The 24,118-nt window shown below is 43.8% G+C and overlaps 1 protein-coding gene across 1 annotated transcript in view; it reads left to right on the top strand.

Annotated features, from left to right (window-relative positions):
• ADGRD2 (adhesion G protein-coupled receptor D2) overlaps window positions 1-24,118 on the top strand; it is a 388,936-nt gene that overhangs the window by 113,733 nt on the left and 251,085 nt on the right. Inside the window, exon 17 of the mRNA XM_040406278.1 lies at window positions 9,975-10,128. Within this exon, the coding sequence (XP_040262212.1) occupies window positions 9,975-10,128 (154 nt within the window). The remainder of the gene's footprint in view (window positions 1-9,974; window positions 10,129-24,118) is intronic.

The following is a 24,118-nucleotide window of genomic DNA, read 5'->3' as shown; positions in this document are numbered from 1 at the left end:
GAACCCCTTAATCAGTATTTTGTGGAAGCAGGTATATCACACCACCTTGTTTATTTGGTGCAACAGGTATATCGCAGCCCTCAATCATTTTTTTTCAATTAGTTGTTCCAATAGCGTTTGTCCCTCTATATAGCTGCGGCATCGCAGAAGAACCGCACACAACTGCTGCACAATACAAATGCACTATAATATACTTTCTATGTTAGAAAGTATATTATAAGTATATCACACCCCTCAGTATATCACACCTATTGATAGCACATTTTTGTGGCCCTATTAGCTAGCGGATGGTGTCCATAACAGTCTGTCCCTGCTCCACAAATCAACCTCTCCCTACACTGGCAAAACACAGAATGAAAAATTACTGCCAGATTGGGTTCTTTTATAGGGTGGGGATGTATCCATGTGCTGAAACATCTCAATTGGCTGTCCTGTCCCACCTGATGGATGTGTCATGGGTCAAAATTTGGCGCAGTGCAAAACAATATGGCACCGGCGGACATCGCCATATGTTCGCATGATCGGCGAATCGCAAACACGCAAAGTTTGCCGCGAAACGACTGCTGGGCGAACCACAAGGCCATCTCTAGTCACGAATGACATCTCTAGATCCTCAAGTCGTTACCACCTACATGCAACACCAAAATATCAGGTGGCCGATCAAGAAAAGCATATACGTGAAACTCCGGTAACACTCTACCCTATAAAATACCATGCAAACCAATACATCTGACTTGCAACACTTCGTGATGGAAACCTAATTGACGTCCGTTCCGTCGCACATCAGCTTGCAAGGCCCCCCAGTAAACATAGGAATGTCCAAAATTCTGTGCCAAACACAAAGTAGACCCCGAAAGAAAAAAATAAAGTTTTATATGTGTTTAAGCCTAAACCCGCTTAACCGTTAGAAAACCAGCGCACGACGCAGAAATGTGGGACAGAAATCCCAGCACAGTACAGGTACAGCGCACTGATCGGGCGGGCGCAGGAGCTGCGCCCACCTGATCAGAGGCAGGGGTCCGGCTGTCACTCATAGTCGGACCCCTGCTGGCTGTAAGCTACGGCATCAGTGAAAACACGTATAAATATGCAGTATCCTCACGGGTGCCGGTGTCCATGGGATCCCTGCGCTGCTGTGACGGGGACCCCATGGCAGGGAAAGCAGCCCGATGCCTTCTTAGGCATCGTGGCTGCCTTCCGGGAGAGCCTGTGAGATCCAGCCCCCTGGATCTCACAGGCAAGCAGGCTGTAAGCGTATTACAGTGGTAATACACTTACAGCCAATGCATTACAATACAGAAGTATTGTAATGCATTGTAAAGGGGATTAGACCCCCAAAAGTTGAAATCCCAGAGTGGGACAAAAAAAAGTGTAAAAAAAGTTTCAAGTAAAAAAAAAAATGCATCCTTTTTTTTTTAAATAGGGAAAAAAGAAAAGTAGACATATTAGGTATCGCCGCGTCCGTATCAACTGGCTCTTTAAAAATATCACCTAACCCCTCAGATGAACACCGTCAAAAAAATAAAATAAACACTGTGCTAAAAAAAACACTTTTTTTGCCACCTTACGCCAAGCGATCAAAACAGCTTATGCCCCCCAAAATAATACCAATCTAACCATCACCTCATCCCAAAAAATGAGCCCCTACCTAAGACAATCGCCCAAAATGTTTTAAAAACTATGGCTCTCAGACTATGGAGACACTAAAACATGATTTGTATTGTTACAAAAATGCAGATTAGGTATCGCTGCGTCCATAACAACATCCTATATAAAAATACTACATGACCTAACCCCTCGGGTGAACACCGTAAAAAAAAAAAAAAAAAGGTGTCAAGAAAGCCATTTTTTGTCACCTTACATCACAAAATGTGTAATACCAAGCGATCAAAAAGTCATATGCACCCCAAAATAGTGCCAATCAAACCGTCATCTCATCCGGCAAAAATTATAACCTACCTACAGTAAGACAATCGCCCAAAAACTGAAAAAACTATGGCTCTCAGTATATGGAGACACTAAAACATGATTTTTATATTTTTTTGTTTTGAAAATTAAATCATTGTGTAAAACTTACATGAATTAAAATATGCTCTATAAAAATATCACATGACCTAACCCCTCAGGTGAACCGTAAACATCGTTTAAAAAAATGCTTTATTATGTAAAACTGAAACAAACAACCCAAAAAATATTTGGTATTGTCGCGTCAGTAACAACCTGCTCTATAAAAATAGCACATGATCTAACCTGTCAGATGAACACTGTAAATTGCAAAAAATAAAAACGCTGCCAAAACAGCTATTTTTTTGTTACCTTGCAACCAAAAATCATATATACCCTAAAATAGTGCCAACAAAACTGCCACCTTATCCCGTAGTTTCCAAAATGATGTAATTTTTGGGGAGTTTCTACTCTAGGGGTGCAACAGGGGGTCTTTAAATGTTACATGGCAGCTTAAAATTATCCCAGTGAAATCTGCCCTACCTGTTTGGCTTTTAACCCTTGCTTTGTTAGTGGAAAAAAAGTATTAAAATGGAAATTCTGCCAAAAAAAGTCCATTTTCCATTAATTCTTGTGGAACACCTAAAGGGTTAAAAAAGTTTGTAAACTCAGTTTTTAATACCTTGAGGGGTGTAATTTCTTAAATTGGGGTCACTTTTTTGGAGTTTCTACTCTAGGGGTGCATCAGGGGGTCTTCAAATGTGACATGGCAGCTTAAAATTATCCCAGTGATATCTGCTTTCCGAAAACCAAATGGCGTTCCTATCCTTCTGCGCAATGCCATCTGCCTGTACAACAGTTTACTACTACATATGGGGTGTTTCTGTAAACTACAGAATCAGGACAATAAATATTAAGTTTTGTTTTGCTGTTAATCCTTGCTTTGTTAGTGGAATTTTTTTTATTAAAATGGAAAATCTGATAAAGTGAAATTCTGAAATTTTATCTCCATTTTCCATGAATTCTTGTGGAACACCTAAAGGGATAACAAAGTTTGTAAAATCAGTTTTGAATACCTTGAGGGGTGTAGTTTCTAAATTGGGGTCATTTTGGGTGGTTTCTGTTATGTAAGCCTCACAAAGTGACTTCAGACCTGAACTGGTCCTTAACCCCTTCCCGACTGCAATCCGTCTATATACGTGCTATTTGCACATACCCCGTTCAGATAGCACATGTATAGACGTCAGGCAGCTCTTGCAAAGCGCTTGGATTAAAGCTTCTGCCCCTGCCCTGCTGCTGTCACGGACAGCATACAGTTCAGTAATGCCGGCAAGTGGTCCCTTGCCGGCAATTGATCCGATTGGTTAGTCTGTGCAGACTAACCAATCGGATTGCGGCAGTGAAAAAGTGCCTGTTCCAGGCTCTAATCTGCGCTCTGCAGATCAGAGCCTGAAATCAGGTAATGTGTCCTGAAGCCCCCCGATCTGTGCCCCCTTCCTGTGCGCCTCCAACCCCCCCACCCCTCCTGTGAGCCCTGCCTCTGCCTGTCCCTGATGCGGTCCTGCCCCCCCATCCATGTATCGTGCTCCTGATGCGGTCCCCCCATGCATGCATCCTAACCCCATCTGTGCCCCCTCCATTCTGGCCGTGCCCCTCCTTTACAGCGCTGCCCCCATCTGTGCCCCCTGCGCCCGATGCAGTCCCCCTGCTTTATTTGATGTCGGCGGCTCCATTCCTGAGCCGCCGACATCAGCAGCGATCAGCAGCTGTAACCCCTTAGATGCCGCGGCAGTGGAATCCATGGGGTAATAGAGGGAGGGGGCTCCCTCTCTCAACCATAGGGGCTTCACAAATAGAGGAAAAAATGGACCCTTAGTTCGGCACTGCTACAGATGGACTCAGGACCAGATTGGTATAAGTAAAGAATATCTTTATTCTAAGTCTACGCGTTTCAGGGGCTAACAGCCCCCTTCATCAGGACATTAAAACATAAAAATATAGACCTCTATATTTTTATGTTTTAATGTCCTGATGAAGGGGGCTGTTCGCCCCTGAAACGCGTAGACTTAGAATAAAGATATTCTTTACTTATACCAATCTGGTCCTGAGCCCATCTGTAGCAGCGCCAAACTAAGGGTCCATTTTTTCCTCTATTCGTGAATTTCCTCATTCCTGAAAACCGTACCCCACGGTAAAGGGCAAAGACCCGGCAGCAGCAGACACCCCCGAACGCTGAACGGGATTATTCCAGCAAGGCGATATATAGGTGTTGTGACTCATCACAACTCTAAATGGTAAGCACGATCTGTGATAATTGTGTCAACTTTACAAATGGTACCACACATGGGGCGCTGCCTCCTTTCTTTTCTCTTTTTCTTTGTGATGTGATGGCATCAAAAGTGAAAATAATAAAAGTTAAAATAAATAAAAATGTAATTTAAAAAAATAAATTGCCTTTTCCTATAAAAAATGTAAAAGAAAAAAAACTACACACGTTGTAGCGCAGAAATAAAATTACGGCTGACAAACCCAGCACCCTCCGAAGTACAAGGAATCCTAAAATCATCCTTGAAATCAGCTAACAGCAAATTTGCCTCCTCTCTATTTGGGTACCTCTTTAAAAATAGCTCAATCTCGTCCACCCTCACCGGAGTCACCCCTCTTCTGCGAAGCCTCGTGTCCCTTCCCTTTTCCCCTCTTTAAACACTGTGACAAACTGTAGGCGCCACCGCAGCCAGAGCAGTCATGTTTGTATCGGAAATCCGAAAGGAACTTACAGTATCCTTCGTTGAATTGCCAACAACAGCCTTTCTTGCTCCCAATGCCAGATTCCGTTGCCGGGGGATCCCCGGCCGTCCTACGAAAGGGCTGCACACCCCCTCTTGGCACCGCCATTAAACGCATCGATAGGCCAATATCTTTATGGTCCCACCTAATACCAGGCCTAAACGCCTTCCTCTGCCGAAACTGCTCATCATATCTAAGCCAACCAACACCCCCATACACCCGATTAGCCTCCCCAATGCCGTCCATATAACAAAATAAAGCCGAACAATGCTCTGGCCCTTTCTCCCCTACCACACTAGCTAAAATAGCAAACGCCTGTAACCAATTCATGAACGTGCGCGTAATCAGCCAATACCGGCTCTTCTCCTCTTCCTCCTTTTTGCTCTCATCCTGCTTAACCCTATCCAAATTGAACTTATCTAACGGAAACAACGAAAATATCTTGACATATTTGTCCCTCCAAATCTTCTCCCTAACCTCAGGCTTCAAGTGAGCCCCTAACGGGCCCTCAAAGCAAACATACACTTCTCGCCTTGCCGCATCAGCAAGCCTAACCTCTTCTCCAGCTGACCCTTTACCGCCGCCACTAGCTGTCACCCCCCACTTCACTGACCGGCGCAGTCGACGCTCTTCCTGAACTAGGTAAATTAATCCGGTCCACAGCCCCTACGGACAGATTAGGGGTCCACACCGCTGCTGGTGACCCCGCTGAGCTGGATCCGAATCGCGACAGCAGTGTTAGCATCCGCATCCCCCACTTCACTGACCGGCGCAGTCGACGCTCTTCCTGAACTAGGTAAATTAACCCGGTTCACAGCCCCTACGGACAGATTAGGGGTCCACACCGCTGCTGGTGACCCCGCTGAGCTGGATCCGAATCGCGACAGCAGTGTTAGCATCCACGTTATCGATTCCTGTGCCAGGCCCTCCGCCCCATTACTACCTGTCTGCTCGCATGAAACCCCCCCCTAGAAACAACCGCCTGACTCGACGTCCTTTCACCTTGCTGTCTGTGGGAAGTACTCCCAGTAGCTGCCAACCGCCGCAAAGATCCTCCAGGCGACATCACAGCCGTTTGTTCTGTGGCTGAAGGACTGACTCCGGTCGCCTCTACATCTTCAGCCCTGTCTGTTGCACACCAAGACTCCGGGCTCAGCTCGCCTTCTTCCGCAGATCGGACCGCCAGCGACCGACCCCTAGGCTCCAAGAAGAAGCACTGGAGGTGATCTAGACGCCTGGCCATGGACTGATGGCCGCTGGTCACTGGATCCACTTCCTTTTCCAGCCAGGCTCCTCCCATGTCCTACAAACTCCCTGACCGCGCGGCCAGGAGCTGCATCGTCACCCTCCTCTGCTGAAGTTGACCGCACGGGGAGTGGTACTAAACCTGGCCCCCCTGTCGGACTCTCACTGCAAGGCTTCCGACCTCCACACAGAGGCCGCAGCGCTGATTCAAAATTCCCAGCACTATCGCCTCCGGCCACTAGAGGGGGCGCGTCTCTTTCGTGGCTCCCGACCCGGCCTGCTTCTTCAGACTTCCCTATTTTCCTTGAGCCATAACTTTTCGATATTTCCAGTCACAAAGCTGTATGAGGGCTTATTTTTTGCGGGACAAGTTGTACTTTCTAATCCCACCATTAATTATGGCATAAATTGTAGTGGGAAGCGGTAAAAAAAATCCAAATGGGGTGGAATTGGAAAAAAAAGCAATTCCTGCACTGTTTTACAGGTTTTGTTTGCGGCAAAACTAACCCATGCCCTTCATTCTCTGGGTCAGTACTATTACAACGATGAAAAAAAAATTGTGTAAAAATAAATTTAAACTTTGATACATTTTTTTATTTTTTTTTATATCACCATATTCTGACCCCATAACTTTTTTATGCTTATGTCTACTGAGCTGTTTAGGGGCTCATTTTTTGCAGGACAATCTGTAGTTTTTATTGTAGTTTTTTATTTTGGATTTTGCGTAATTTTTTAGTATGGGCGTTTTCGGTCACGATGATATCCATGATGTTTATATTTATTGTTATTTAGGCATTTATTTTTTAATTATACGAAAAGGGGGGTGATTTGAAGTTTTATATTTCTCTTATCTTTTATATATTTTTTAAAAAAAAATTGTGATGATTTTGAAGCTTATATATGAGCCTATAAATAATGTCTTTTAATTTTTTATTTTGTTCTATCAGGGATTTTTTAAATTAGATTTACGCTAGAAATTGCTCATTTCTTATCCTGACCTGCCATCTAGTGGGCAAAATAAGAATTGCAGCATGAACACTTAAAGCCTAGTCAGCGAGACTTACAGTGTTCAGCACAACTACCGATGCCCACATTGGCTGCACGGGGCATCCGTACCGAAAGCGCGAGTTTCCAGGTTTTTGCGCATTTAAATGCTGTGATCTCACTAGATCACGGAATCTAAAGCCTTTAATTAGCGCGATCGGCATTATTGCCGGTCACGGTAATTAGCCGCAGGTCTCCGCAGTTTGAAACAGCAGAGATTTGCCGGCCATGGCGCCCACTGTACGTGCGAGCGGGCGCTATGTTTACACATCGCTCCAGCGCCATACATGTACGGCGCTGGTAGCTAATGGGTTAAGGCACAGTGTAAGAGGACCTGGAATAAATAAATAGATGACATTATTGGTTAACCATTAGAGACAGTATCAGGGTGAAGGAATGGTAGTGCCTGCTTTGGGGTACTACACTGCCATGCTAACATCCCCCATGACTTAGTGAGAAATTCCCACACTGCCGAAAATTGCATTTTTCTTCCACCACTGTGTGATGCCTGCATGCTGCTGCTTTTAGAAACCCGTGCACTGCTAGTGTGTTCCTCACAGGTAGTCTCCCGAGTAGCAGATGGTGTACCCCTCCCACATTTGGCTGCAGATCTTCCAATTCTTCCTCCCTTCTTTCTCAGTCATGCTGCCACCCTCGCCCCCTGATGATGATGATGCATCCTCTTCGCCCGGCTCCCACGTGCGATCAGCAATCACTTATGTCACCCTCACCTGTCTTGCACGCCTAAAGGAGTCTGCAGCGAACCTCTCCTCCAAGTCTGGGCTGGCCTGTAACTGCTGACTGTCCTTACTAAGCTCATTGTCGCTAAAAAACGGAACAGAGCTTGATGGCTATCATTACTTGGCTAGCAGAAGGAGCAGCAAAAGCAAGGGGCAGGTTCAGGACAGGTGAGGGCATAGAAAACATTCCTGGGCCATTCCAAATAATCGTGGTGTCAAAGGAACCACTTCCTGGCTGTGTGTATCTGTTGTCAATTGAGATGATGTTGAAGTGCGAGTCAACCATTCCAGTACAACTGGATTTGTTGGTCAAAATACGACTGCTGGATGACAGTGGCAGCTCTAGCCTGTTGCTGGAGCTGCTACTCATCCCCCCCCCCCCTTCTTCTGCTGCTACTTGTGCCGGCTACAGCAACATTTTTGCCACTGCCTGTTCCTTTGGAGGGTCCAGACAACTGTCTGTTCACCATAGTGTATAACAACTGTATCGCTAACCAAAGGGATTTGCTATGATAAATTTCGCTCCACTGCACACTTATGTATAGGGCAATAAATTACACCTGTCTGTAATATGGACGCAATGTAATTCTACAGCTAACAGAGCAGTGGTGGCCATGTTTGCACACTGTAAAAACAAAACACCAGTCTATGTGCGTTCCCATGTTCCTGGCCGGTGCTTTTTCCTATAGTGTGCAAGCACAACTAACGCTGACGGATTGCACGGTGGTCATAGTGTATAATGTGATCGAATATTGAATACTGCCAGGAAAGGAGGCAATATGGACAATCACAATACATTAGTAAGTGGCTTGTATTAACTTTTTCTACATGATAAATGGCACTTGCTGAAGTGAGACAACCCCTTTAATTCTTCAGGCAATGCTCTGTGAGAAGAAATATGCAGATTACAATAGCTCATATCAGCCAAAACAAAAATACCCACCTGTAGACAGCAGAAGGGGTGGGGGTGGGGGGTGAATAAGTCGATGCAAGCCCCATATTTGTGAGATTTTTTACACTTCTCGCCAAACAGTGGGCAAGGTGCTATAACCTACACCAGAAGCTGCCGTAAATAATAGCGGAAAACTATGCCAGCAGATTTTTATTTCTGGTTTACAGATAACCAGAAGATTCTCCAGATGTAGTCTCCAGAGTCCTGTGCCTCTTTATATAAACCTACATTACATTATTGATGCACAGTCCCATTTTTATTGGTCATGTTTGGTGTCATGTCCCAAGAGCAGAGACCACTTCATTCCCCAAGTCACTTTGGTAGTTTGTTTGTTGTGTTTGGTGGGGGCATCAAGCTAGTCTGGGGTACATATGGTTAGGCTTGGCAGGAATGGGCTTTATAGCGAAGATATTGGGGGACAGTAATGTCTGTAGTGATCAACACCACCTCAGTAGGGACCTTGTCAAAGTGTTTTTGTGGGCTTTTCTATTCTGCAGGATATCAGGCTTAATAAATAAAAATGTTTTACTCTATCAATGTGTTGTTTTATTGTTGGGGAAGAATACAATCTGGCCAGACAAAGAAAGCTGATGGTTTAGTGTTTTTTAATTGGCATGAATAGGGATCAGCCACGACATTATTGGTGGTTTAGGCATAAATAGGAGTCAGCTAAGGGCATCATTGGTGGTTTTGTAGAGAAGAACCTTTTTACCTACGAAGAAAGGAAACCTTGCAACTAGGTCAGGTAATTGACAGAACATGTGAATGAAAATGTACGTCTCATTCTGTTCTCTTAGGTTTTTGTCTAAAATCATTTCTATAAAAATCTGGTATTGTACAGTGGATCGCTGGCATTTAAACCATAGCACCCTTTTGTTATACTACCTGAATGTCACGTATGTGTTAAATGCAAATGTTCCTAGTCTCTGGTCACAATAGGCAGCTCATTTCAAAATGTATTATCTGGAGTAGTCAATTATTTTACTCTTATTTTCTTTTCATTAACTGCAAAGTTCTCATCCTATACTGGTCATATTGTCAAGGTTCTTGTCATTTGTATTTACTTCATCAGTTGGGGGACGGAGGGGAGGGGTAAATTTAGCAAGTGTATTGTATGAAACCTGCTTACAGAAAGTAGCTACATATACCAGTTGGAAATTTTTGAGCAAAAAAAATAAATATAGAGTAGTAATTTCAGACCTCTTGCGCAATGCAAATTTTTACTTTTATTTTATTATATTCTTTTTCATCTCCAATGACAGGTTGCGTGTGTTACAGTTACAGCATGTCTTCATCTGTTTTTTATGGCTGCCTTTGCATGGATGTTGGTTGAAGGATTACTATTATGGAGTAAAGTTGTTGCTGTGAACATGAGTGAAGATAGAAGAATGAAATTTTACTACATTACTGGATGGGGTGAGATATTGTGTGTGTGTGTATATATATATATATATATATATATATATATATATCATTTTTTTTTTCAATTTCTTTTCAATATTACATAATTTTTATGGAGATTTAAAGAGGTTGAAGAGGTTGTCCATACGAAAATTGTAAAAACTAGAAATTGTACAGAGGTATCATGGACTGGGAGGGTAGGTAGGCTGTAGATATGCTTTATTTTATATGTATGTATACTCTCAAACCATATATATAGTACAAACTTATGTTGATGGCCACAAATTGATCAGTGACCTTTTAACACAAAGAAGTCACATAAAAGGATCTGTACTTTAATGAATAACTTCCAATCACACTACCTAAGGTACAGTCCCAACCATAGTCAGTTGCTGGGCAGAGCAAACAATGGGGGTAACATGGAAGTAGGTAAAATGAGGATTTATTTATTTTCCTTTTGATTTATAGTTTTACTGCTTACATGTTGTCACATGTATTAAAAAAGGTTTTCTGATTTGACTAAATCATTTATTCTTGACACTATACATGTTAAATGGTTAGTTGTCTACTCCAAGTGGATAAACATCTGTCCTAGTCATAAGATGGACACACATACTGCCTGGCCAAAAATAGAGAATTATTGCCCTACTCTGAGACCACCTGTGAACACCCCCAAATTGCCTCAGGACGCCCACTTTTGAGTGAGGTTTGCACAAACCACATCCTTTCTTCAGTCTGGTTCTCGGCAATGTTCCTTGGTACATACACTCACCTAAAGAATTATTAGGAACACCTGTTCTATTTCTCATTAATGCAATTATCTAGTCAACCAATCACATGGCAGTTGCTTCAATCCATTTAGGGGTGTGGTCCTGGTCAAGACAATCTCCTGAACTCCAAACTGAATGTCAGAATGGGAAAGAAAGGTGATTTAAGCAATTTTGAGCATGGCATGGTTGTTGGTGCCAGACGGCCGGTCTGAGTATTTCACAATCTGCTCAGTTACTGGGATTTTCACGCACAACCATTTCTAGGGTTTACAAAGAATGGTGTGAAAAGGGAAAAACATCCAGTATGCGGCAGTCCTGTGGGCAAAAATGCCTTGTTGATGCTAGAGGTCAGGGGAGAATGGGCCGACTGATTCAAGCTGATAGAAGAGCAACGTTGACTGAAATAACCACTTGTTACAACCGAGGTATGCAGCAAAGCATTTGTGAAGCCACAACACACACAACCTTGAGGCGGATGGGCTACAACAGCAGAAGACCCCACCGGGTACCACTCATCTCCACTACAAATAGGAAAAAGAGGCTACAATTTGCACAAGCTCACCAAAATTGGACTGTTGAAGACTGGAAAAATGTTGCCTGGTCTGATGAGTCTCGATTCCTGTTGAGACATTCAAATGGTAGAGTCCGAATTTGGCGTAAACAGAATGAGAACATTTACCCATCCTCTGATGGCTACTTCCAGCATTCAATCATTTCAAATTAGTTTCTTGAACATGACAATGAGTTCACTGTACTAAAATGGCCCCCACAGTCACCAGATCTCAACCCAATAGAGCATCTTTGGGATGTGGTGGAATGGGAGCTTCGTGCCCTGGATGTGCATCCCTCAAATCTCCATCAACTGCAAGATGCTATCCTATCAATATGGGCCAACATTTCTAAAGAATGCTATCAGCACCTTGTTGAATCAATGCCACGTAGAATTAAGGCAGTTCTGAAGGCAAAAGGGGGTCCAACACCGTATTAGTATGGTGTTCCTAATAATTCTTTAGGTGAGTGTATATGCACAGGTGCAGGACTGATTACAGTTACAACATATACATCAGAGCTGTAATGAACCATGAACCTGTAGCTATCATATGACCAAAATGCAGCTAATAGGAGGGGAGGCAAAGATGGGAGGAGTGGTATTGGCTATGATGGTGGAAGTTGTACTCACAGTTTATGGTGGCAGTCCTCACACTGGCTGTCCCCCTGGCATGTAGTGAAAGGAGAGAGCATTGATTATTCCATCAGGACACCCCGTTGGCCTCCTGAGCGTTGCTGTCTGTGATAGATGGGGTGCCCTTGATGGTGAAGAGTTGGCCCAGTGCAAGGCAGGAGGGATAGTGCAGGGGTGGCGAAAGGATGATGCAATGATCTGGCCCAGTTTAGTTGAAACAGACAACAGTCTCTTTACTGAGGATAATAGGTGTTGCAGTACAAGAGGTAGTTCAGTCACTCCAAATTACACACACAATCTTTCCAAGGCTGTACATGGGTAACCACTCTGTATGCTACCTCTCTGAATATACTTTGCAATCTTCCCAAATAATCACAGGCATGAAAATCAGGTCTCATAAACACTGCAATTCCCACCAGAAATTAGATCTGATGGGCAATCCTTCTCCAAAGTGTGTTCGGCGCTGAAGCAATATACCCTCTCCACAAGCAGCAAAGTCCAAAACCATAAACACGTGTTACCTTTATTAAGTGATTCTCGACAGTCTGCAAAATGTCTGCTCTCTTTCTTTCAGAAGCTTTAGATAGTTCTTAGCAGCTTCCAGGGATGGTGTGTCTCTTGGAGTAGGGTTCCCACTGGACGGACATGAGGCAGCATCCTTTCAGTTTGGCTGCTAACTCCAGACTCACTGGCTGATGTACTCAGAATACACAGCACTCTTGACTCAGAGGGTGCAGGGCCAACCTGCTCCTACTGAGTGAGGGCTCATGCACACGACTGTTGGTGTTTTGCAGTTCGGAAATCGCAGATCTGCAAAACACAGATACTAGCCATGTGTATTTCGTTTACTGAACATCCAGCCATTGGTAGAACTGTCCTTTCCTTGTCCGTAAAATGGACAAGAATAGGACATGTTCTATTTTTTGCTGGGACATATTTTGTGGCCCCATTGAAGTAAATGGGTCTGCATCCGACACGCAATAAGTATGGATTGGACAAAATGAGCCCTAAGGCACAATAATTAAGCCGTGTTCCTATACTCAGCTCTTAGGCCCCTTTTACACGGGCGAGTATTCCGCGCGGATGCGATGCGTGAGTTGAACGCATTGCACCCGCACTGAATCCTGACCCATTCATTTCTATGGGGCTGTGCACACGAGCTGTGATTTTCACGCATCACTTGTGCGTTGCGTGAAAATCGCAGCATGTTCTATATTCTGCGTTTTTCACGCAACGCAGGCCCCATAGAAGTGCGGATGCGGTGCGATTTTCATGCACGGTTGCTAGGTGACAATCGGGATGGGGACCCGATCATTATTATTTCCCCTTATAACATGGTTATAAGGGAAAATAATAGCATTCTGAATACAGAATGCTAAGTAAAATAGCGCTGGAGGGGTTAAAAAAATATAATAATAAATTAACTCACCTTAATCCACTTGTTCGCGCAGCTGGCATCTCTTCTGTCTTTAACTGTGAGCAATAGGACCTTTGATGACATCACTACGCTCATCACATGATCCATCACTATGGTGATGGATCATGTGATGGACCATGTGATGAACGCAGTGACATCATCAAAGGTCCTATTGCTCACAGTTAAAGACAGAAGAGATGCGGGCTGCACGAACAAGTGGATTAAGGTGAGTTAAAAAAAATTTCATATTTTTTTAACCCCTCCAGCCCTATTTTACTTAGCATTCTGTATTCAGAATGCTATTATTTTCCCTTATAACCATGTTATAAGGGAAAATAATACAATCTACAGAACACCGATCCCAAGCCCAAACTTCTGTGAAGAAGTTCGGGTTTGGGTACCAAACATGCGCGATTTTTCTCACGCGCCTTCAAAACTTCATTACAATGTTTTGCACTCGCGCAGAAAAATTGCGCATGTTCCCGCAACGCACCCGCATCTTTTCCCGCAACGCCCGTGTGAAACCAGCCTTAGAATCACATAAATGGCACAAAAAGTATAGTGACCCCAGATGGTAAAATTATAAGTGATCAAAACAACTGGATCTAATGGATCACTTCAAAGGCATGGACTTCATATATTAAAACAGACGTAAAGGCTATAGACAATTTTGCGGGCATTTTTTATTATTGCATACTTAGGCCTCATGCACACGACCATATGTATTTTGCGGTCCGCAAAAAATACGGATGACATCCACGTGCATTCCGTATTTAGCGGATCGGAACAGTTGGCCCCTAATAGAACAGTACTATACTTGTCCGTAATGCGGACAATAATAGGACATGTTCTATTTTTTTGCGGGAACGGAAATACGGACATACGGAAACAGAATGCACACAGAGTACCTTCCGTTTTTTTTGCAAACCCATTGAAATGAATGGTTCCGTACAGGGCTGTCTTTAATATTGATTGGACCGTGGGCAAGAATTTATTTGGGCCCCCTGGATACTGCCTTCGTACATCACAGATCACCGCAGCAATAAAATGCATAGAAAAGTGCAGTGTGTGAGTATCGCAAGCTCTACAGCAATATAAGTCACAGGAATGTACAGTGTGTAAGTATATCATTGCCAACCCACTGCTTTCCCATAGGGAAGCATTGAGAGGCTATTGCGCATGCGTGGCTTCATAGAGATGCTTTGAACCAATGCATTTCTATGAAGAGTGTTTAGAGTGAATGCTAGCGTTGCATGTTGTGCAATAGAGATGGCCTTGCGGTTTGCCCGGCGATCGTTTTGTGGCAAACTTTGCTCGTTCGCGATTCGCCGAACATATAAACACATGGCGATATTCGCACGCGCCATATTTTTTTGCATAGCGCTGAACTTTGACCCATGACACATCCATCAGGTGGGACAGGACAGCCAATTCGGACGTTTCAGCACATGGACATAGCCCCTACCTTATAAATAAACCCGATCTGGCTGCCATTTTACATTCAGTCTTTTGCCAGTGTAGGGAGAGGTTGCTGTGTGGGGCAGGGACAGACTGTTAGGGACACCAAACGCTAGCTAATAGGGCCACAAAAGTCCTTTTACTGCCCTGGTATAAGTGTGTTATTGATAGGTGTGACATACAGAGGGGTGTGATATACTTATAATATATTTTCTAACATAGAAAGTATATTATAGTGCATTTGTATTATGCAGCAGTTGTGTGCGGTTCTGCTGCAATACTGCAGCTATACAGAGTGACAAACACTATTGGAACAACTAAGTGCAACTGGTTTGATATACATAATCACTTGTCCTTTTCTGTATGTTGAATTAATAATTTTTGGGGCCTGTACTCCACTGGCCTGAAGTAAAATTGTTATCCAATGACCGTCTAATATACCTCTAGCTACATTATCACTTGATGTTTTCTGTACAGTGAATGCCTAATGTTTGGGGCCTGTACTCCAATGGCCTGCAGTAAAATTGATATTCAATTACCGTCTAATATACCTCCAGCCACATAAACACTTGTTCTTTTCTGTCCGGTGAATGCCTAATGTTTGGGGCCTGTACACCACTGGCCTGCAGTAAAGTTGTTATCCAATGACTGCCTAATATACCTCCAGCCACATAATCACTGGGCAGGATCCACATTTACCCAGTGGGCCGTAAAGGACATGTATTGTACTGTCCGGTGAATTAATAATTTTTGGGGCCTGTAGTCCACCGGCCTGCAGTAAAATTGATATTCAATGACCGTCTAATATACCTCCAGCCACATAAACACTTGTTCTTTTCTGTACGGTGAATGCCTAATGTTTGGGGCCTGTACACCACTGGCCTGCAGTAAAGTTGTTATCCAATGACTGCCTAATATACCTCCAGCCACATAATCACTGGGCAGGATCCACATTTACCCAGTGGGCCGTAAAGGACATGTATTGTACTGTCCGGTGAATTAATAATTTTTGGGGCCTGTAGTCCACCGGCCTGCAGTAAAATTGATATACATTGACCGTCTAATATACCTCCAGCCACATAATCACTTGATCTTTTCTGTACGGTGAATGCATAATTTTTGGGGCCTGTAATCTAACTGGCCAACAGTAAAATTGTTTTACAGCGACCGCCTAATGTACCTCCAGCCGCATTATCAATTGTTCTTTTGTGTACAGTGAATGAATAATTTTTGGGGCCTGTAGTCCACCGGCCTGCAGTGAAATTGATATCCATCGACTGTCTAATATACCTCCAGCCAAATAATCACTTGATCTTTTCTGTACGGTGAATGCATAATTTTTGGGGCCTGTAGTCCAATGGCCTGCAGTAAAATTGATATCCATCGACCGTCTAATATACCTCCAGCCACATAATAACTTGATGTTTTCTGTCTGGAGAATGCCTAATGTTTGGGGCCTGTACTCCACTGGCCTGCATTAAAATTGATATCCAATGACCGTCTAATATACCTCCAGTCACATAATCACTTGTTCGTTTCTGTATGGTGAATTAATAATTTTTGGGGCCTGTAGTCCACTGGCCTGCAATAAAATTGATATCCTATGACCGCCTAATGTACCTCCAGCTACATTATCAATTGTTCTTTTCTGTCCGGTGAATGCCTAATGTTTGGGGTCTGTACTCCCATGGTCTAAAATAAAAATAAAAATTTGCTAGGCTCCAGCAGGGCACATTTTTGACAGTTTCCCTTTAATACACATAAAAATTGCCATTGACCACCCTCTGGTATTTCACTGTCCATGTTGTGGGATGATTTGTGCACTTCTAGTAAGTATTAGGTGGCTGCAAATATGACCTGAAGGTTTTTCAGGTTCGCCTGCCATTAAGGTGAATGGGGCCTGCCGCAAACTTGCGGTTCACGAACATTTGATCGCGTTGGCGCGATCACGTTCGCGAATTGTCCTGGGCGATGTTCGTCCATTACTATTGTGCAACACTGAACTAGTAAGCACATCTAGTGGCCGTCTGATGAGTGGCCACTAGAGGTGTCCCTTGGCAGTAATGTAAATGCTGCCTTTTTTCTGAAAAGGCAGTGTTTACATTAAAAAGCTTGCAGAGACATGCTCTAGCCACCAGAACTACTTAGTTTAGCTGTTGTTCTGGTGACTATAGTGTCCCTTAATACACTGCGTGCAGAATTATTAGGCAAATGAGTATTTTGAACACATCATCCTCTTTATGCATGTTGTCTTACTCCAAGCTGTATAGGCTTGAAAGCCAACTACCAATTAAGCATATTAGGTGATGTGCATTTCTGTAATGAGAAGGGGTGTGGTCTAATGACATCAACACCCTATATTAGGTGTGCATAATTATTAGGCAACTTCCTTTCCTTTGGCAAAATGGGTCAAAAGAAGGACTTGACAGGCTCAGAAAAGTCAAAAATAGTGAGATATCTTGCAGAGGGATGCAGCACTCTTAAAATTGCAAAGCTTCTGAAGCGTGATCATCGAACAATCAAGCGTTTCATTCAAAATAGTCAACAGGGTCGCAAGAAGCGTGTGGAAAAACCAAGGCGCAAAATAACTGCCCATGAACTGAGAAAAGTCAAGCGTGCAGCTGCCAAGATGCCACTTGCCACCAGTTTGGCCATATTTCAGAGCTGCAACATCACTGGAGTGCTTAAAAGCACAAGGTGTGCAATACTCAGAGACATGGCCAAGGTAAGAAAGGCTGAAATACGACCACCACTGAACAAGACACACAAGCTGAAACGTCAAGACTGGGCCAAGAAATATCTCAAGACTGATTTTTCTAAGGTTTTATGGACTGATGAAATGAGAGTGAGTCTTGATGGGCCAGATGGATGGGCCCGTGGCTGGATTGGTAAAGGGCAGAGAGCTCCAGTCCGACTCAGACGCCAGCAAGGTGGAGGTGGAGTACTGGTTTGGGCTGGTATCATCAAAGATGAGCTTGTGGGGCCTTTTCGGGTTGAGGATGGAGTCAAGCTCAACTCCCAGTCCTACTGCCAGTTTCTGGAAGACACCTTCTTCAAGCAGTGGTACAGGAAGAAGCCTGCATCCTTCAAGAAAAACATGATTTTCATGCAGGACAATGCTCCATCACACGCGTCCAAGTACTCCACAGCGTGGCTGGCAAGAAAGGGTATAAAAGAAGAAAATCTAATGACCTGGCCTCCTTGTTCACCTGATCTGAACCCCATTGAGAACCTGTGGTCCATCATCAAATGTGAGATTTACAAGGAGGGAAAACAGTACACCTCTCTGAACAGTGTCTGGGAGGCTGTGGTTGCTGCTGCACGCAATATTGATGGTGAACAGATCAAAACACTGACAGAATCCATGGATGGCAGGCTTTTGAGTGTCCTTGCAAAGAAAGGTGGCTATATTGGTCACTGATTTGTTTTTGTTTTTGAATGTCAGAAATGTATATTTGTGAATGTTGAGATGTTATATTGGTTTCACTGGTAAAAATAAATAATTGAAATGGGTATATATTTCTTTTTTGTTAAGTTGCCTAATAATTATGCACAGTAATAGTCACCTGCACACACAGATATCCCCCTAAAATAGCTAAAACTAAAAACAAACTAAAAACTACTTCCAAAAATATTCAGCTTTGATATTAATGAGTTTTTTGGGTTCATTGAGAACATGGTTGTTGTTCAATAATAAAATTAATCCTCAAAAATACAACTTGCCTAATAATTCTGAACTCCCTGTATAGAGGGGAAAAAAGATTCAGCACAAAAGTATCAAATAAAATGGCTGTATCATTATTCTAAAAATTAAAAAACCACAACTTCTGACACAAATATATAGTATTTTGCAGATTACTTTTTTTTTTTTTTTACAATGTGCAGATAGTACAGTACTACTCCTTCCCCCTTCTCCATCCCCCCTTCTTCAACCACCCAGCACCCTTACTCACATAAAACAAGTAATATATATAATATACCGGTAGCTTTATAGCTTACAGTGAATTACTGTAAATACTTACAGTTCTGAAGACTCTAGCAGGCTTAGGATCAATGCTCTGGGCAGCTGGGCTCAGGGCTGGAAGTGGGCACCCCTCTGCAGTTCAGGAAGGAGATCGGGGCTCAGCTCAACCCAGCGCTGCAGTGCCTCAGCGTGAAGTAACAGCGCGGCGTACGTAAATGGCAGAGGAGGTTGGGAGGAGGAGCAAGCAAGTACCGTATTTTTCGCCCTATAAGACGCATCGGTCCATGAGACGCACCTAGGGGGACAATAAGAAAAAAATATTTTTCATGACACCACAGGTCAGTACACCAATCAGACCCCCAATGTTAATAAGACCCCAATAAGACCTCAGATCAGACCCCCAATCAGACCTCAGCTCAGACCCCAATGTGAATGACCTCCAATCAGACCTCAGATAAGAGCCCCATGCCTCATCAGCCCCCATATGCCTCATATCAGCCCCCATGTGCCTCATATCAGCCCCCATGTGCCTCATATCAGCCCCCATATGCCACATATCAGCCCCCATATGCCACATATCAGCCCCCATATGTCTCATATCAGCCCCCATATGCATCTCTTTAGCCCCTATATGTTTCATATCAGCCCCCATATGCCTCATATCAGCCCCCATATGCCTCATTTCAGCCCCCATATGTCTCCCTTCAGCCCCCAGTGCCTCCATCAGCCTCATAAGTAAAATAAATAAAAAAACACTTACCTTTCCTGCTCTGGACACTGCCGCTCCTCACCGCCCGCTCTCGGCCTTCCTCCTCTTCAGTCTGCTGTGCTGTGAACTGACGTGCACAGCGTGAGGTCACAGGGTGACCTCACATGTGCGCAGCCTTCACAGCCGAGAAGTATAGAGCTTCCACTGCTTCCCAGTCCTCCGGATCATAGATGTCTTTGAATTTGTGGGCTCAAGAGGCAGCTGCTTTGGGCCCCCCAGAAGCAACTGGGCCCGGGGCAGCTCCCCCTTTTGCCCCACGTTAAAGACGGCCCTGTTTCTGTATGCGGTCCACAAAAAACCCGGAACGGACACGGAATGAAAGTACATTCCTGTGCATGAGGCCTTATTGTGAGCTAAAATTCCATAATCCACACACTGACACGAAACTAGTAAAGTTCCTTGGTAAAACTACTAAACAAAAATACTGCCAGCAAGAGTTAAGGCTTGTTCTGTTTAACTAGTTTGTGATCTGGTCTGTGAAAATGGACACACTTTTATACAGACCACTCACAGGTGATGTCCGTGTCCTGTCTCTTTTTCTTGACTCACTTGCGTGAATGAATCTTGAGAGAAAATCAGAGCTGGATGGTTCACTTTGCATTGGTGGAGATGCCTTCGGACTTTTGTATTAGGTTTATATTTTCTGGCAGCTGTGTAAGGGCTCATGCAAACAAATGTATTTTTGTCCGTGTCTGTAAAAAAATTTTTTTGTTTTGCGGCCTGTATGTGGAACCATTCATTTCAATGGGGCCACAAAAAAACTGAAATTACACAGTGTATGTCCGCAAGTCCCTTCCGCAAGAAAATAGAACATGTCCTATTTGTGTCCGTTTGGTGGACAAGGACAGGCATTGTTACAATGGATCAAAAAAAAAAAAAAAAGGATGTAACACGGAAGTCATCAATTTTTTTGCGGATTCTAAGGGTGTATCTAGATAAGATGTTTTTAACCACATGGTTGCATAAAAAATTTTTTTTTCAAACCACACTTAGCTTCACCAGGTTTGCTGCTGTTTTGGGATTTCGCTATTTGCCATGCATTTTTTCCAGGTTAAAAATGTAGCATAAATGTTTTTCACTTTTATAAACTGCAATAACCACATCACAAAACCACAGCAATCACTGTAAAATCAAATGCATTACAACAATGTTTTTTACTGTATGGTCAAATTCATTTTAGGTAGCTACTGCATACCCTCAAGGCATACAGCATACGGCACAGGCGCAAGATTGTCAGTAGTCAGAAGTACAAAAAAAAACAAAAAACTGTGGTATACATTTTTACTGTATGCCTCTGCATGGCATAACATTGTCTACTATTCCGTATAGTGTCAAAAATATGATGCCAGTGGTGCCTCATGGATATGTTCGAATGTGCAATAGATGTTTTTCCATGGTAAAATGTAATGTTAACAAAGCCGCACGTAATTTCCTTTTTACTTTCTTTGCCTTTCTTATCTTCTTTCTTTTATTCTATATAATGTGTGGAATGCATTATTTGTACGGCATGCGGCAATACAAAGGCCAATAAAAGTAAGATTCTTCAACTGTAGAATGAAGTAGGCTTTTACTCACCGGCTAGATATGCTTTTAAAAAGAAAATATATATATATAAAAAAAATGGAAACATCTACTGTGCCAATCAAGTAGTGCAATAATACCTTAAAGCTACCCTCTGGAAGAAACAGAACATTTAGACGTTGTCCTCCTTTTCATGTGTTTTAGTTGCAGTTCTCGAGGTCATCTTCTATCATTCAAGATGGGTACACCAAATCTCAGACTATTTGATGACCACTAGTGTTGGTCGAGCACCAAAGTGCTCGAGTGCTCGAGTAGAACACCTCGGGATGCTCGGGTGCTCTACCGCACAATGGAAGTCAATGGGAGAACCAGAGCATTAAACCAGGCATCCCCTGCTCTGAAGAGGGGAGGGTGTCTGGTTCATAGGAAAAGGCCAGAAATTGATGGAAACGCCACTGAAATGGTTCGGGAACAGCATGGGGAGGATGTCTGGATGCATCTTGTACTCCCAGGTCGCTGCGGGGAACAATGTTGCCCGAGTAGTACGCCAATTTTACAGACTGATAATAATTTGCACAAAACAGAACATAAAATCGATTTTAGAGTTAAAATTGTTAGGAAACATTTTTTCCTGTATATTTACTTGTATATAAAAAAGCAAGTGCTGCCAAAAATTACAAGGAAGAGGCACTCTGATAAAACCTGTATATCACATAAAGGAGGGCCTCATTCACATTGTAGTACAATTGTTCAGGTAGTGGGACTCCTACACTCATAAAGCCTATGCACTAAGTGAAAGGGCTGCCAAAAAGTACAAGAAACCGGCACTACAATACACCCTTTATTACACATGAAGGAGGGCATCATACACACCCTTGAAAAATTATGATTGATGGCCTGCTGGTGACCCTCTAAAATATTAGGAGCAAGGGCCTGCTGATCTGACCATCTAAAATATTAGGGACGAGGGCCTGCTGCTGACCTGACCCTCTAAAACATTATGGGTGAGTGCCTGCTGCTGATCTGACCATCTAAAACATTAGGGGCAGTGGCGTAACTACCAGGGAAGCAGGGGAAGCGGCTGCCTTGGGGCCCGGGCTGACAAGGGGCCCGGCGTCCGGTAGCGTGTTAGTCAAGTTTCATCGTTTTTTTTTATATGCAAATTACCTTCCTAACGTGCCCAAGGGGCTGTCCCTCCGGCCGTTTGTGCCCAGCGGTGCCCATTATCGCCAAGCCCAGCGCCGTCCCGCTGTTAATTATTCACTGCTGTCCTCGTCTTTTTTTTCTAAGTGTGCCGTAGTCTTGCGCATGCACTGATGTTACTCAAGTCCGGGCCTGCGCGGTGTCCTGGCAACAGCCTCAAGTAGTGTAATCGCACATGCACTAGCTTTCTCCGCTTTCTGGTGCATGCGCAATTACATTACTTGAGGCTGCTGCCAGGACACAGGACGTGAGTAACATCGGCGCATGCGCGAGACTATGGCGCACTTAGAAAAAAAAAAAAGACGAGGACAGCAGTGAATAATTAACAGCGGATGGAGCTGGGCTTGGCGATAATGGGCGCGGCTGGGCACAAACGGCCGGAGGGACAGCCCCTTGGGCACGTTAGGAAGGTAATTTGCATACAAATAAAAACGATTTTTTTTTAATCAAAAATGAAAGGACAGGTGCTTTACAGGAGCTCAATATAGAAAATTGGGCAGGGGCCCCATACAAAAATTTGCTGTGGGGCCCAGTCACTTCTAGCTATGCCCCTGATTAGGGGCGAAGGCCTGCTGCTGATCTGACCTTCTAAAACATTAGGGGCGAGGGCCTGCTGCTAAGCTGACCCTCTAAAACATTATAGGCGAGTGCCTGCTGTGGATCTGACCATCTAAAACATTAGGGGTGAGGGCCTGCTGCTGATTTGAAACTTTAAAGCATTATAGGCGAGTGCCTGCTGCTGATCTGACCATCTAAAACATAAGGGGTAAGGGTCTCTTACTGAGCTGACCATCTAAAACATTAGGGGCGAGTGCCTGCTGCTGATCTGACCATGTAAAACATTAGTGGTGAGGTCCTGCTGCTGAGCTGACCCTCTAAAACATTAGGGGCTTGTGCCTGCTGCTGATCTGACCTTTTAAAACATTAGGGGCGAGGGCCTACTGCTGAGCTGACCCTCTAAAACATTAGGGGCAAGTCCCTGCTGCTGATGTGACCATCTAAAACATGAGGGGCGAGTGCCTGTTGCTGATCTGATCATCTATAACTTTAGGGGCGAGGGCCTGCTGCTGAGCTGACCCTCTAAAACATTAGGGGAGAGTGCCTGCTGCTGGTCTGAGCCTCTAAAACATTAGGGGCAAGGGCCTGCTGCTGAGATGACCCTTTAAAAAATTAGGGGCGAGTGCCTGCTGTTGATCTGACCCTCTAAAACATTAAGAACAAGGGCCTGCTGGTGACTCTCAAAAACATTATGGTTGAGGGCCTGCTGGTGGCCCTCAAAAACATTATGGGCGAGGGCCTGCTTGTGACCCTCTAAAACATTATGGTTGAGGGCCTGCTGGTGACCCTCAAAAACATTATTGGCGAGGGTCTGCTGGTGACCCTCTAAAACATTATGGGTGAGGACCTGCTGCTGAGCTGACCCTCTAAAACATTAGGAGCGAGGACAGGCTAATAAGCATGTTGATATGATGGAGGAGGAGGACGAGAAAAGGGAGATTGAACCATATAACCTTTTTAGTGGTGGAAGGGGTACATTGGAATACAGTGTATTCAATACACCATAAAAGCCACATTTAGAGTGCCTTTAGGTTCAGCCGCTTTCCTCTGGTGGAGTAGAGAAGTCAGGGGCAATCCAGGCCTTGTTCATTTTTATAAGAGTCAACTGCTCAACATTTTCAGTTGACAGGCGGATGTGCTTATCAGTTATTACACTGCGTGC

This window comes from Bufo bufo, chromosome 8 (assembly GCF_905171765.1).
Source record: "Bufo bufo chromosome 8, aBufBuf1.1, whole genome shotgun sequence".
Lineage (NCBI taxonomy): Eukaryota > Metazoa > Chordata > Amphibia > Anura > Bufonidae > Bufo > Bufo bufo.
The sequence above is the reverse complement of the archived record's forward strand: the minus strand, read 5'-3'. Positions and strand labels throughout refer to the sequence as shown.